The following is a 16,075-nucleotide window of genomic DNA, read 5'->3' as shown; positions in this document are numbered from 1 at the left end:
ACACCACAAGCAAACGTGGCTGAGGAATCAAGGAACCGATTGTAGGGAGACCCCCCTGAGCCCGACTCTAGGGAGACCTCTGAGCCCGACTCCAGGTTGTGCACAGGGGGACCCAGGCCAAAGGTGGAACTGAGCCGTCTGGAGTGTTGGGCTCAGACCCGCTGAACCGAAGCTGAACTGAGCTCCTAGTCATTTCCATGTTTTTGTTCCCCGTCTTGAGGAAGAGGTTGTGAGTTTTCACACTGTCACAGAACAAGCAGAGTCTCGGCTTCCGTTTCCCAGGGTACGTGGCATTTCACGTACTCCCAACAGCTTCAAAGATTTGTTTTCCTCTGCAAACGTAGAGGAGTGCTAACCACTCCTTCCCCAGCACCAGCCGGCCCCAGGCCTTTGCACATGCTGTGCAGCCAAGCTGAGCTGCCTCCCTTTTCCCCTTTCTCTTTCCGTGCTCCTCCATCTTCCCCCACTGGACAGGGAGCTTCTGAAGAGCAGGAACCGCCACAGCTCATTCGTTTCCTTTCTTCCCTGTGAGAGAAATGCTGGGGCAGATGTCCCAGGACTCAGGTGGGGTGCCCATCGGGCCCTCAGGTGGGAAGGGCAACAGGGGTGTCATGGGTTAGCCCTAGGGACAGCTCTGGGGCTCCTCCCTCCTGCTGCCTCCCCTCTTCTGGCTTCCACTGATTGTGCACATGAGGACACTGAGGCTGAGGGAGGAAGAAGGTCCTGTGCCCCGCGCGAGTTTGTCCAGGAGGACCACAGGAGGGTTCTGAGAAGGCTGAGGAGGGACGAGGACCGGTGTTCTCCCCAGGCCCCTTGGGCCCAGGTCCGACCACATGGCCCCTCAGGAAAGATCCACTGAGCTCAGAGAGGAAGATGGCCCCCTCAGGCCTCCCCTGCCCCCCAGAGGATCCTGGCCTACAAATAACCACAGGTCCCTAATCTAATTACACCTCTAATTCACCAGGTCTCCAAAGACTTGCGGGTCTGAGGAACAGGAGAGGGGGAGGGGAGGAGAGGAGGGGAGGGGAGGGAGGGGAGGGAGGGGAGGAGAGGGGAGGGAGGGGAGGGGAGGGAGGGGAGGGAGGGGAGGGAAGGGAGGGGAGGAGGGGAAGGGAGGGGAGGAGGGGAGGGGAGGGGAGGAGGGGAGGGGAGGGAAGGGAGGGAGGGGAGGGGAGGAGGGGAGGGGAGGGGAGGGAGGGAGGGGAGGGAAGGGAGGGAGAGGAGGGGAGGGAGGGGAGGTGAGGGAGGAGAGGGGAGGGAGGGGAGGAGGGGAGGGGAGGAGGGGAGGGGAGGAGGGGAGGGGAGGGAGGGGAGGGAAGGGAGGGAGAGGAGGGGAGGGAGGGGAGGAGACGCGGGGGCCCCTCGCCCTCTGGTACCCATGAGGCCCCTGCTCACAAGCTCCACCTGTACCGGGGTCTCACACCACCCAGCCATCCCTGGTGGACACTCCAGGGTTGAGCATCCGCCGCCCATGGACCCCCCGAAGGTGTTCCCTGTTGGCAAGTTTCATCGAGTAGGGGCAGGGGTCGTGGCTGAGGGGCAGAACCCTTGCTGGGCAGGTGCGATGCGAGGTTCCTGCCTCTATAGAGGTCCCCAGCCTCTATCACCAAAAGGTAACCAGTAATAACAATAGCAGGCGTTCCTCGTGCCCCAGGCCCTGTTCTGAACACTTGTCACATTTTAACCCATGTCATCATCACAGCACCCTGGGTGGCAGCTGTCACTCTTTCCACCATTGTACAGATGAGGGACCTGAAGCCCAGAGAGGTCCGTCACCTGGCTGAAGGTCCTGCAGCAGAAGGGGTGGTCCTCAGAGCCCGGCAAGGTGAGCCTGATGCCCCGGTCGAAGAAGGGGACACAGGCACAGAAAGGGGTGGCATCCCCAAAGGCCTATTGACGGAGGAGCCTGGACGCCCACCGGTCTGACTGCCGGCCCAGCCTCTCTACTGTCATGAGCAGGTTCCCCTCTCAATCTCTACACCCACCAATGGGTCAGACACAGTGTCACAGCCCAAGTGTGAGGATGAGTCTGTCACTAAGATCTTATGAAAGGACGGGTGTCCCCACTGTTTGGACCTGGAATGTCCCCAAAGGCCCATGTGTCAAAGCCTTGGCCCCCAATGTGGTGCTAGTGGGGTGCGGGCTTTAAGAGGCGGGGCCCAGCCAGGCCCAGGGTGCACACGGAGAATCCCAGCTACTCAGGAGGCTGAGGCAGGAGGATCCGGAGTTCAAGTTCAAGGTCAGCCTGGACAACTTAGTGAGACCCTGTCTCAAAATAAAGAATAAAGATGGCAAGGGATGGACATGAGTGGGGGGCAGAGGTGGGACCCAGTGGGAGGCCCTCGGGCCACTGGAAGTGCAGTCCTAAGCGGGGGGTGGTCACCAGCCTCCTCCATTTTTTGTACCGGCTATGACAGGGTCAGGGATGTACCTCTGCCATGACATGCTGTGCCACCACGGGGCCAGAGCAACAGGGCAGCGGTCGCGGAGGACCTCCAACACCGGCGAGCCAAGCAAGCATTTCCTTTGGAAGCCGATGATCTCGGGGTTTGCTCCAGAGACGGAGCTACTGACGCAAGAGCTCGGCTCAGAAGCACCTAGAACCCACTCCCCAGGCCAATCGTTTTCACAGAGCACAGGAGGGGAAACTGAGGCGCGGAAACAGAGGCCATTCGCTCAAGTCACACAGTCCACAGACAGTGGGGCCAGGAACGGGTCCCAGGGCCTGGCTGCGTGTCCTGCCCTTAAGCACCACGTTCTGACCCTTCCCCAGGATCAGGGCTGGAGGACACTCGCTGGCAGAGGTCACCGAGCAGAGGACCGAAGAGAGGGCTGAGGCAGAGAAGGGGACACTTGGGGGACCAGACCTGAGTCGAGGGCACAGCTTAGCCCTCCACGCCTAGGACCAGTGGGCTCTGGTGGCCTGTCTGCAGCGTCCTGTCTGTGCCCAGGACGTGGGGACCCAGGCACAAAGGATTTGTGTGGCGGGGGAAGCTGCCAGCTCCTGGCGGGTCGGGAAGGAAAGAGAGGGGTGAGGGGTGGGGTGCTCTAAGCCAGGGAGCCACCTCCTCCCGCCTTGCCCACCTAGTCACCACCCAGCAGCCCTTTCAACCTAGAAGGGACTGATTAGGTCACAGCTGTCACAGTCCCGTCACTCCACCTCTGAACCTTCCTGCGTGGACACGGGCACTCACGTCCAGGCCGTGGCAGGAGCTCACCCGCAGAGTCCAGGGATGCCTCGGCCTCCCTGTGCCCGTTTCCCAGGGCAGGAATCACTCGGAGCTGCTCAGGACTCTCGGGAGCCTCTCCTGCCGGCACCCACCAGGCCAGGCCACTGGCCACCCGGGTTCCCTCCTGGGCTGAGGCTGCCCGGGTACCATGTCCTCTGAGCAGCTTCCCCACCAGCCAGGCGCCTCCTAGCACCACCTCAGCAGCACAGATTCTGCAGCCAGGGCTGACTTCACAGTCCCCACCCGGGTCCCCCGCTGAGGGGAAACCCCCGAGTCTGTCTGTCCTCACAAGGAATAGGCTGCCAGCAAAGGGGCCGTCTCCCTGGGACAGGTTATAGCCCCACAACCAAGGAACACTCCTTCCTCCAGCCAGCCCTTCTGCCGCCCGTCACGAGTCTGTTGACACCAGCTGCACCCCCAGCCCCCACCCTGGGCTTGGCCATCTCTGCCCACACTGGTGCCGGCTCCTGCTTCCCTGCCTCAACCCCTCCTTGTGCTGAATCCAAACAGCCCCTGCACATAGTAGGTGCTCAATGCATTTTTCTAACCTAAGCAAATCGATGCTCCAGTGTTCAACAACAGTGTCTGAAACATGGTAGGTGCTGGGCACCCACCACTGAGAGGAGACCAAGACAGACAGGCGCCCCCCGAGGTATTCACCTACGGGGCCCACGGAGAGCTGAAGCTAAGGAAAACCAGGAACGGGAAGGGGGATCACGAGGTGCCATCGAAAGCAATCTGAGCAGCCACCCCGCCTCAGAGCGATGCTGTCCCAGCCAAGCCCAGGCCCGGACACCTGATTATGCTCTTCATGATGTGGAAGAGGAAACGAGGCACACGCAGGCTAAGCCTCTGGATCTGAGCCTGGGAATGTGGCTCCAGAGCCCGTGGCAGCCACCGTGGTACCAGGTGGGCTGCAGGCTGCCTCAGGAATGCCCAGGCTGACACCCTCCTGGGCAAAGGGCCTCCCGTCTATTTCAATACTTGGCCATTGTTGCCTGAAAACGCTTGATTATTTGCGAGGGAGGGCCCTGCAGTCTCGTCTTGCGTGACCCTCAGGACACCTGGGCTCGACCTGGTGTCTGAGACCCCCAGCCACCTCCCCTCCTCTCCTCCTGCCCCCAGGCCCCAGTCACACCAGGTTCAGACCCTTGGACAGCAGGGACAGCGGGATGCCGCACTCTGTCCCCAGAGCACACAGAGGGACAAGTGTGGGCTGGGGATATTCTGGGCTGGACGGAAACAGCCCCTGCTGGAGGTGCTCAGTGGAGTCTCTTGTCCCATCCCTGAGTGTCCTCCTCCTCTGAGACCCCATGACTCTTCCTGGGCCACACCCTTCAGGACACACCAGCCAGGAGCTCTGGGCCTAAGGACAACCCCAGCACTGCCCCTTGCACTCCCAGGCTCATCTTGTGGGGTGAAGGGACAGAGGGGGCTCAGGGTGGGTTGACCCTCCCCAGCTACCATGAAGGACACGGCAGGGGGCAGCGAAAGCCCAGCCCCCACCCTGCTTCCCTGTTAGTGCCCCTCTGAGACACCGTCAGCCTCTCTCCTCTACAGCTGGGGGAGCCCCCAGGCCTAGTGGAAGGCTAGCAGACCCAGGGAGCTCCAGCCCAGCTCCTGGCCAGGGTGGAGGGGCAGCAGAGACCAGGGCTTCTGTGCCTTGTGCATCCGTGATGGCTGAGCCTTCAGGGGGACCAGCCTGCCCTTCCTCATCCTACTTCTGGGCCCTCATGCAGCACAGGTCATCCCAGAGCCCAGCCTGGCCTGCTGAGGGGCGCCAGGGATTATCAAGAGGGGAAGCAAGAGGTGTATTAGTTAGGCTATGTTAAGCTACACTGCTGTAACAAACAGACCCTGAGAGCTCTGAATTTTAATACAATAGTTCATTGCTTATAGGCTGAGCAGCTCCCTGTCACCCATAACACCTGTTCCCAAGATCATGGCAGCAAAAAAAAAAGAGCTGCAGATTGCAAGGGTTGCTTTCAAGGCCAGGCCGGGCTTGGGACTCCACCCTCCCCTCCTCCAACACTCCATCAGCTGAACACATTTCCTGTGTCCTCCTAAGGGCCAAGGCTGCTGGGTGAGGGCAGGGGAGATGGTGTAAATGTCCTGCTGTGATGGGCAAGAGAATCTGATGCACATACTCAGGCCCCTGTCTTGTGCGGAACCCTTGTTCTTGCTGGGCTGCGCGCTCTTATCAGTGTAGCATTAAAAGCTCCAAAGCACTTTCCAGCCATCGCCCCACCACCCGCACACCGCGTCCTTCTCCTCCTGGCTCCACGCATAATGCCACAATCACTGAGGCTTAAGGACTGAAAGGTTGGCACAGAACAGCCATGTGCCCAGTCTCTCCTCTCTCTCTCTCTCTGGTCCTAATTGCTGATTTATAATTTATACTCTCAGCTATTTCTAAAGGAGTTTTCTTTAAAAGTAAAATAAAAGATCAGAAATCATTTACAGAACAGACGTGAGCTAGAAGTTCCAGAAAGTTGAAATGAACACTTATAGCACTTGAATAACAGAGGAGTATAATACAATCATGTAATTAATTAATCACACTGAATTATTAATGGTGACTGGATTATCTGATCCAATCGGAGCTTCCTTGCAGCAGAGGCGAGAGGGGAAATAACTACTTCCTGCCGGTATTCATCCCTTCCTGCTGGCTCTGCCGCTCTCTCTCCCTTCCTAGATTCTTCTCTTTACCCTTCCTTGTGTTGGGGATCCTCTGGGGAAAGAGGATCCCCCCTGCGTTTTTAGATACGTGGATCCCCCTCCTAAGAGAAGAATGGCCTAAAGTTAAAAGGCTTCGGGATGGGAGCAGGTGGGGGGTCGCTCCCACACCAGCACCCCAGGGCAGGAGGCAGCCTTGACTCCACTCCACATGGGGACAGGTCCAGGTCCCTGGCTCCAGTGAGCACCCGGAGGGCAGACCCCCGTCCTCAGAGGCAGACACTCATGAACTGAATCCTCAGGACAACCCTGCGAGACAGGTCTCGCGACCCCCAAGTCACAGAAGGGGAAACTGAGGCCAGGAAGGGGGTTTGTGCAGGGTAACCCTGTCCCCACCCCTGAAGACCCAGCCTTAGAGCAGGAGGCCCCCAAGCTGTGGGGGAGAAGCCCTGAGCTCCGGGCGGGGAGAAGGCAAGGCCTGCTTTGTCAGAAGACGGGGGCCTCGCGCCTCCCCACCCCACCTGGTGACTGGGACAACAGGACCTCTCTTCTAGGTGTGTGTTGACAATCGGCAATTTACTTTTTTAAATATTGTTTTATTTATTTTTTTCTGCGGTGCTGAGGATGGAACCCAGGGCCTCACTCGTGTTAGACGAGCGCTCGACTGCTGAGCCACAACCCAGCCCTGACAACTGGCAATTTAATGGAGATATAATTAGACTTAAAGGCTAAAATAGCCAGAACCCTCGGCCCCAACCTACCCCCTTGGGAGCCGGAATCCCCCTCGTCCCTGAACTCTCTGAGGCCCCAGAACCAGCCCAGCCCCCACCTCCTCCCTTCGGAGGCCCTAAAGCGTCACCTCTATACCACCCTCCTACCCACCTAGGTGATAGCTGTCCCCACTGCACAGATGGGGACACTGAGGCCCAGAGCAGAGAGGGACTCACTCCAGCCTTCAGGGTGAGGTCGCATCTCCAGAGCTGGGCTCCAGCACCCTGCCTCAGGCCGCCCTCAGACTCCTCCCTGTTGGCAAGCCACAGGGGGCCAGGGGCTGGGGGGGCAGGGGGGCCTTCCCACTCACCCTTTCTCTCCCCATAACCATTCAGTGGCCCCAGGGGCCTGGCAGGACTGGGGACCCCCCCTTCAGCCCAGGGGCACCTGTGGCCTGAGAGGGGAGGACATGCTCCCAGGGCACATTTGGTACAGAGCTGTCTTTGGCCACCAGGGGGCTGGGGCCATCCAAAAGACCCACATTTGAGCCCGGCCCCATTCCCCAGTCTGACCCCAGGTCTCCACGGAGAATTTCCAGCAGATTCTTCCTGCCTATTAAAAACCATGGAAGAGAAGCCAAGGTGCCTCTCCCCAGTCCCCCACGGGGCTGCTGGCCTGCGGCTGCTGTCTGTGGACAGCACCCCATCACTCCTAGGCCTTACTGGGTCCTGGTCCGCCATGCGAGAGCCCCAGCCACCCCGGCCTGGCCCAGAGAGGTGGTGCAGCCCGAGGCCACACAGCTCTGGGGATGGCGAAGGCTGTTTGAATAGTCCTCAGGTTCCAGGCTCCTGAGCGTCACTCTGTGGCCTCCAGCCTACCTGGTGCAGACCCCAGGACACGGAGACCCCACGCCACCTATTTGTGCAGGTCTGGCTCACAGTTGCGGGCACAAGTCCCACGGGCGCCCCACAACAGCCCGGCTCTGTGTCCAGTGTAACGTCAGGGGCTTTGCATGGGCTCCTCAAGTGCAAGGGGACTGTGAGGTGGGGACTATTATATTTAACTCACAAATGAGGAAACTGAGGCACACAGAGGTTATGTGACTCGTCCAAGGTCACGTGACTAGGTGGAGCCAGGGTCTAAACTTGTGCAGCCTGGCTCCAGAGCCCTCCCTGCAGACCCAGGGAGCAGGGCTCTGTCTGGGCCCTGCCACCCTCAGCCAGGAGGACGGCTGGAGGATCCCTCTCAAGGGCTACTTCCCACAGGAGACAACAAGCCCAGAGAGGGAAGGGGGTTGTTTGCAGACACACAGCTGAGTGAGCCCTGTCCCTGTGTCGTTCCTGGCCCTGGGAACCCCCAGCACTACCCACCTCCCCAGGCTCAACATGCCACTTTGGTCCCCTCCCCTACCACAAGGGATCGTGGCTCTGGGGAACTGAGGAGGGGCGACGGCCTGGTGACAGGCGGCCAGGAGAAAGGAAGCTTGGAACCTCCCTCATGAGCCGCCAGCAGCTCCTTGAGAAAGAGTCTTGGCTCAGGGAGGCAGCCCAGGGAGGCTGAGAGGCCTGGAGGGGAGGCAGAGGCCAGAGAGGCCCAAAGTCCATCAGCGCAGAGATGGGCTTCCTCCTGAGCTCTCCCATAAATGCTTTCCAAAGCTGCTGATGGCCAGAGCTGGGGGAGGGAGGGGAGGGACAGGCGTGGGGCAGGAGATGCCATCACCATCAGCCTGAAAAGGACATTGGGAGTTCCATTTGGTTTTTGATCTGAAGGTGGCCAGAGGCCAGGAGCTTGGGAATGGGCAGGAGAGAGAGAGGACATAGAGACACAGGGACAGAGAGCAGGCAGGGGCAGAGACCCCGAGAGTCAGAGATAGGACCAGGACTGAGAGAAAGACGGGACGAGGACAGCAAATGGAGTCAGGACTCCGAGTGCCCCCGCACCCGCCTCCAAAAGACCCTGTGCCCCCTCCGCATGCGCGCACCCACACCTCACACCAGCTCACACAGGAGCCTCCAGAGCCCTTCTCCCCTGAGCCTGGGCCGAGGCAGAGCTGGGTCCAACAGGGACCCAGGGACTGGAGGGTGGCCACCACTCCGCTCACCCCATGGTGCCTCTATGCGGTCTCTGACCAGCTGAGCACGAACCCAGGGGCACCCAGGGAAGGAGCCAGGGCCTGTCAGGGACCAGTGCAGAAACTGAGGCTCAGAGCAGTAAAGCAGCTCTCTCAGGGCCACACAGCTGGGATCAGAACCTGCCTGTGAGCCCTCTTGACCCACTGTCCCACAGGGAGACCAGCAGGAGGCAGCTGCCCACCCTCTGCCCCACATTTTACAGACCCAAAACAGCCTGGCAGGAAGCGGGCATCACAGGTAGGCTGCGGAGTGGCCCACTCGGGCCCCACGGGGGGCTGTCCCCTGCCCACACTCACCCTAGACAAGGGAGCCTGACCCCAGTGCCGGCCCAGGCAGAGGGGAGTCCCGACCCCACACGGCTAAGGACACTCCGAGGAGGGCACCAGACTACACGAAAGCTGTCCTGCGGCGCCACCTAGTGGTGCGCTGGTGGGAACGCGTCCAGCACCGCAGCCTCCGTCAGTTCCTTTCCCCGCCACGCGGCGGCAGCGCCTCTGCCTATCACCGGCTGAGCGCCTGGCTGACCGGTGGACACGCTGGGATCCACCCAGCCCCAGGGACATTGGAACCCGGAGAATCCCCCACCTGGGGACCACGTGCTGACTGGCCCACATCTGAAGGAGACAGCTTGTTCCTTCACTCTGAGGAGGTCTGCTCCTGGGCATATCCCACGTCCCCACCTCCTGGACATCGCTACCTCCTGGACATCTCCACCGGCTGCTCACTGTCATTCCAAACTCACCCTTTCTCCATCCTGTCCTTTATGAGGCACTAACTATATGCGGAGCACTGCTCCGGGGACTAGGGATAAAATACTAAAACCATTCTCACCCTCCTGGAGCTGAGGGGGCGCGGATGGGGAACCAGACAGTAAACAGCAAGTACACAAAGGAAACAGTCTGGTTACTTAGAAGCAGGAAAGAGACACCTGTCAGACCACACGGCTGGGTTCCAGGGCCCCCAGGGTCCTTAGGACAAAATTAAAGAGCTCCGCCCCTGAGACCACTGGGCCCTCAGGTCATCTCTTCTTCTCCCATGGGCCACTCCTGTGTCTCCCACCCTCCATCACCGCACACGGTCAGCTCCTCCTATCCTCCAAGGGCTTTCCTGTCTCTGTGGCTTGACAGGCCCCACCCAGAACCACAGCGCTGCTCCCCTGGACAGCTCGCTGGTGCAGGAGTGTCCAAATCAATCTGACTTGATGCCCAATCATGGCACCACTGGTGTGACCTCACTGGGTTCTTTGGCTTCTATTTCCTATTCTATAAAGTGGGGAAAGCAATTCCTACCTCAGAGCTGGGGACGTGCAGAGCAGGACCCTGACCCTGGATGCACGTTCTGTTATTGATGTGGCCTCCCTGGGGGCTAGCTGAAGGTTGGACCGTGAGGTCTACCGGGGAGACTGGCTGAGGAGGCTCAGTGCCCCGCACTATGTGCCAGGTATACAGGAGGCCCTCAGAACATGTTTGCTCGGTGAATTCAGTCGTTCCTTTTGGTTTGCCACTCACTTACGGAGTGGTGCTGCGTTGCCTGTGCCAGCGCCCGGCAGGGGCTGCCGGGGGAGCCCTGAACCAGCAGGCTCTTACCCACAGGAAGGCGTTCTCAAAGTGTGAGGTCTAAGAAGCCCTTTACCCTCTTAAAAACTTAATATCTACTGACATTTAACACAATAGAAACTAAAACTGAGAAAATATCTTAAATGTTTATTAATTCACTTTACAGAACAAAAAACTTATTGGTAACAAATATTTTATGAAAAAGTGTATTTTTTCAAAACAAAAATACATTATTCCGCATGTTTGCAAAGGTCTTTACTGTCTGGCTTAACGGAGGACACAAAGTCCCTTGCTGTAAGTTGCTTAGGTAGAAGCACCTGAAACCAAACGCGGCCTCACGATGTCCTTTCCTAAAACTAGAGAAGGCAACGCTCGGCCCCGCGCCACGCCCAGGAGAATAATTGACCAACCAAACTCGAGTACTGCAGGCGACTTCCGGGAGAAGGCGTGGTTTGGCTAGCAAGGAGCCGGTTGGATTAGGATTGGATAACAAATGTGTCCTTCCTCGCCTTGACCCGCTCCCAGTTCCCGCCCTCCTTCCGTGCCCGAGTACACCTTTAACGCATGCGTCGTGTGGAAGGTGGGCACTTCCGCCGCCCACTCCGGAACCGTCTGTTCTAGCGGGGGTTTCCGCGGAGACAAATAAAGCCATCAGCGCGGAAGTAGCGTGGGCCGGGTCAGGCGCAGTCATGTCGGCCGCGTTGCTGCGAAGGGGTCTCGAGCTGCTGGCGGAATCCGAGGGTGAGGAGGGATTTCCCGGGGGCGTCCGGCGCGGGCTGGAGGACAGTGGGAGCCGCAGGCAGAAGCCCCGGGGTGAGGAATGACCCGGGCCGACTCAGCCCCGGCGTGATGGCAGCAGCACCACCAAAGTCTCTCTTCCCTACAGCCTCCCGGGCCGCGCCAAGCCAGGCCAAGCCGAGCGGAGCTCGGCTGAAGCGGACTGGGAAGGCGAAGGCGAGCCAGGCCCAGAAACTGCGAAACTCAGCCAAGGGAAAGGTGCCCAAATCGGCGCTGGGTGAGTTGCGGGAGGGTCTGGACGTGCTGCCGCCAGGTTTGGGGACGGCGCCCTGGAGGAGGTGGCACTTGAGGCAGGACTTGAAACGTTCCCTGGATATGGTGCAGCGGGGCCCAGGACGTGCGGGTGGAGGAAACATGTAGTAAGGGCCCTCCTGGACCGCGGCCCTGGCGGGGATGTAAAAGACGCGGGTGCTCTGAGAGGGGTTTGGAATAAAGGCCAAGTCAGCCTCCTCCGAGGAAGTAACCTTTAGGCTGAGAGCAGGTGGCGGCGTGAGAGTGGCCAGGTGAAAGGAGAAGACTAGTCTAAGAAGAATAGCTTGTGTAGAGGTCCTGAGTGAGAAAGGAGCTTGTGGCCTTTGAAACATGTAGTGAACAAGGGTTAAGATGGAGCACTCAACAGTTTAATACCTCCGGGTGCTGTTCTAAGCCCTATGCAAATTGTAACTCGTTTGATCCCCAAACCAACCCGGTGATGTTGGCACAGCTATCACCCCCATTTTACAGATGCAAAAAGAAATACCTGCCCAGATGGAACATATGGACACTAGGCAGTGTGTCTCCAGAGTCCTGCTTTTTTTTAAAAAAAAGATAGACTTTATTCAGAGAGAGAGAGAGAATTTTTCAATATTTATTTTTTAGTACTCAGCGGACACAACATTTTTATTTTATTTTTATGTGGTGCTGAGGATCGAACCCTGCGCATGCCAGGCGAGCAGTGTTACCGCTTGAGCCACATCCCCAGCCCCCAGAGTCCTGCTCTTTAGCTTCATTCAAGTGGGAGGTGCTGTGCTTAATGCAGTGCTGATAGCAGCAGAGATAACAGAGAATTGTGCAGTTGCAAGGTATTGAGGAGGGAGCATCGATGGGCTGGAGTGGTGATTTGACTGTGAAGAGGGATCCCAGTTTATACAAGAACTCTTAGGAATGGTGCTGCTGTTAACAGAATAGAAAGCCTTGGGGAGGAGCAGGTGTGGGCAGGATGGGAAACACTGTTGGGTGTCTTTGAATCCACAGGGCTTGGTGCATAAGAAGTGTTCATGTATTTGCTAGAGTTAGAAATGACAAGGAGGAAACAGCAGGAGAAAGGTGTGGAAGCAGGGAAGTGGGACAGACTGGAGCCCCAGTGAAATGTGCTGTGCCACAGGAGCTTAGTCCCCAAGAGGCCATTCCTGCCCATTCAGCCCTTTTCTTCACCACTCTGTCACTGGGGTTCCTTTTGCTGTTTCCCTTGCTGGACTGGGACCTCCTCACACCACAGACTTCCCTTGGGCTTGTGTGTGGCCCTGATGTCCAGCCCAAGGGTGGGCACATAATTGATGGGTATAAGGAACAGCAAGCCTTGGCAGCCACCCCACAAAATACCTCTGTGGCTGCCCCTTGGTCTAGGACGCCTCACCTCTTGTCTGGATTATTGCCAGAGCCTCCTTGCTGGTCTCTGCCTTCCACCCACTGCTCCCCTAGTAGTCTCATTCTAATCAGCACCAAGGGGATCTCAAGTGATCCTCAAGCCTTGTTTCCCCTTTACCTCACCCTTCCATGTCTCCGGATGTTCTCCATAAGAGCCCCGAGTTTTCAGTGTTTGATGACACCCTGTATGACCTGCTTCCTCCCCACGCCAACCACTTTGTTCTTCAAACACGTCACATTTCTGCTTCAGTCTTTGAACTGGTTGCTCCCTCTACCCAGACATGTGCCCTTCCCCTAAACATCCACAACTCTTGTCTTTTGGGTCTTTGTTCTTGTGTCATTCAGTGAAGTTTGCTTCTTAGACCTTCCTATATTGAAATTGCAGCCCTCTACCCCTGGCATTCCTCTTTTCTATCTCCTATTCTATTTTCCTCTATAAAGTGAATCAGTCTCAAAACTATTGTTTACCTGGTTTCCCATCTTTTCCCACTTACTACACTATAAGTTGTATGAGGGCAAGCGTTTTTGATCTGTTTCTTGCTGTGTGCCCAACACCCAAAACAGAGCCTGACACAGTTGTGCTAGGGACATATTTGTTGAAAGAGTCAGGACCAACTGGGAACCCCAGGGGCCTACAGGTGAGGGTTTAGCAGGACCTACCTGTGTGGAAAACAGATTTGGTCAGGAAGTGCCCAGACTGTTGCAGTTATCCAGGATGGGCCTTTGGCAGGGCCAGGGACCCAGGAGACTTCCAGAGTGTAATTCTAAAACGAGGGTCCTTGCTTGCCACCCACAGCTGAGTACCAGAAGCGAGAGTGTCACAACCACCTCAGAACAAACCTGAAGTTTATGACCAGCAAGAGAAGCACGGTAGAGGAGTCTGTGACCCAACAGGTTTGTCCTGGAGAGTGATGACTGAGGCCTTTCCTCAGAATCCATGGTATCTCTACCCTGAATACAAGGTGGAAGTTGGGCTAACCCATGAAGGTCAGCAGAGTGGTTGGGGAGAGGATGGTCCAGCCCTACCTTGAGCCATACTCCCCTGTGACCTTGTGGGCCTTGGTCTGCTTTTCTGAAAATGGAAGTAGTTTGTCCTCACTTTGTACACTCCCTAGATTCTGCGCCAAAACCGGGGCCGCAAGGCCTGTGACCGGCCTGTGGCCAAGACTAAGAAGAAGAAGGTAGCCGAGGGTACTGTGTTCACTGAGGAAGACTTCCAGAAGTTCCAACAAGAATACTTTGGCAGCTAGGCTTCCTGGAGGGACCCATGGGAGAGGCACTTGGGCCCATCTTCCTAGGACTTCCCTGCCTCTGCTGGCCTTGGGACTCAGCCAAGCCAGGCACAGCCAGCAGATGGCGATGCACACCAGCCTGTTTCAAGGAAGCCCCACAGCCGGAAGCACTGGAAGACAGGAATGGAGCTAATGAGCTAGAAGCTTAGAAGCCTTGGAGCAGATTTATACTCAAACTGGAGCTGATCTTTCAGGCTTGGTTGTTGAAAGAGTCATGAGGGGCCATTTGCGCCTGCCAGAAAAGAACACTTCTTTTTGCTTTGCCCAGGTAAGGCCTCTGGGCTGTTTGTCGGTAATGGGCCCTTAGGGATTACACTCCAGGAACATGAAGGTGGCTGCTGGATGGGCTTCTGGGCCCTAATAAACATGGACCTGAGCTATGTGCTACTGATCTTTTATGGGGTGTCTTCCATCTCCTCTGGAACTCCCCCGCTGCATGGATCTAGGAGCTCCATGTCAGAATTCTTCCAGTCCAGGCCTAGGGCAGATGGCCATCCAGGGAGCTGTTTGCCCAGCTCCTCCCTAGGTGTGTGCTGCTGTTACTTTTGAGGCAAAAATAACATCTGCAGCTGCTGGGAGCTTTGTTCCAGGCAAGAAGGCAAGTCTGGGAAGGACAGAAGTGCAGCTGCCTCAGCTACCCGCAGGAGGCTGGGCTCTGCTGTGGGCACCAGTAGGTGGTTTCTGCCAATTCCCCCACAGCACCCAGGTTTCCTGCTCTGGTATGAAGCCCACTGGATCCTTCCTGTGTCACATAGAGTAAGGCAGTTTCCCAGCATTGGGAGTAGTCCGGAAGAAGCAGTGTCTCACTCTGATCTGCCTGAGCAGTTTGTACTTGAGCCACACCACCACAGGAGGGCAGACTGGGCCCTTTCCAGCAGGACAGGTAAGGGATAGGTAGTGTGGAATGAATGGTGCAACTTAGGAGTCCCTTCAGAGGCACACAGTGGCCCCATGGAGGATTAGGGGCCTCTAACAACCACCCCTCCCCTAACCTGAGAACTCCCAAGGTTTCTGTGGATCCTTTGAGGTTGGGTAGGTCAGAGGTGGGAATGACAATCTGCCAACACATTGGCAGGCCCCCTGAAGAAAGCAGCAGAGGGCTGGAGCTGTAGCTCAGTGGCAGAGAACTTGCCAGGCAGCTATGAAACTGGGTTCCATCCTTAACACCACATTTAAAAAACTAAAAGCAGGGCATGGGTTGTGGCTCAGAGGTACAGTGCTTGCCTTGCAGTGTAAGGCCCCCCGAGTTAAACACTGTATCCCTCTACAACTTTTTTTAAATAAAAATTTTAAAAAGCAGGTTTTTAATAGTTTGCCATACACACACCCTGGGCCTCTTCCTAGCCTTTAGTTGCTCACTTTAGTGGGTACACAGGAGGGGAAACTGCCTAAAAGCAGTTTGGAGTCAGGTCGTATTTCCAGGACCTGCTTTAGGAAGCTCAATCTACTGTCTGCCTATCCAGGTCAGGGCAGGCGGGAGAGGGTGCCACCAATCCTAACTGTAGCAACCAGGACCTTGAGGGCCTCCCAAGCAGGGACTGTTCCAAAGGAGTGATGATGGATCATCCAACTTTTCCCTCCTGCTGGGGGTGGGAAGGCCACATTCTAGCATCTTTGGACAGCTGTTAACTGTCTTAAGCAGCTTAGCAAGGAGCTGGCTCAGCACTCAGCTCATATCATAGTTTAAGGATGATCAGGCTCCAGGGCCCCTTCCTAACAAGGTCACACCCATCACCATACACTCAGATGCTTCCTGCCTCTCAAAGGTAAAGAGATATTGGGCTTTACCAGTGCCTCTGGGTCAGGGAGCTGCAGGAAACACAGCCAGCATCCCAGCTTTGGCTGTGCAGATCCTCTTAGCACCAGTTTTCCTGCCAAATGAGGGCACCCCACACCCCTGGGTGACTGATGACTCCCATCAGGGTGGCTGAGTCATTTTCCAAAGCTGCTGTACATCTCAACTTTCAGGCCTCCTGTCACCACCCAGCACTCGCAAGATGAGATGGCTATCTCCTTGTGGATACATGGGAACCATCAGTTTTTTTAAATATTTT

The 16,075-nt window shown here is 57.0% G+C and overlaps 1 protein-coding gene across 1 annotated transcript; it reads left to right on the top strand.

Moving 5' to 3' along the window:
• The first annotated feature begins 10,876 nt into the window (after positions 1-10,876).
• On the top strand, positions 10,877-14,397 carry Rps19bp1 (ribosomal protein S19 binding protein 1). The gene is made up of 4 exons (XM_046429258.2): positions 10,877-11,046; positions 11,192-11,320; positions 13,526-13,623; positions 13,845-14,397. The coding sequence occupies exons 1-4, from the start codon at positions 10,995-10,997 to the stop codon at positions 13,977-13,979; spliced, it is 414 nt and encodes a 137-aa protein (XP_046285214.1). The 5' UTR covers positions 10,877-10,994; the 3' UTR covers positions 13,980-14,397.
• Positions 14,398-16,075: the final 1,678 nt, after the last annotated feature.

Source organism: Marmota monax, unplaced genomic scaffold, assembly GCF_021218885.2.
Source record: "Marmota monax isolate L192 unplaced genomic scaffold, Marmota_monax_Labrador192_F-V1.1 WCK01_AAM20220418_F8-fsc00051, whole genome shotgun sequence".
In the NCBI taxonomy this organism is placed as follows: domain Eukaryota; kingdom Metazoa; phylum Chordata; class Mammalia; order Rodentia; family Sciuridae; genus Marmota; species Marmota monax.
The sequence above is the reverse complement of the archived record's forward strand: the minus strand, read 5'-3'. Positions and strand labels throughout refer to the sequence as shown.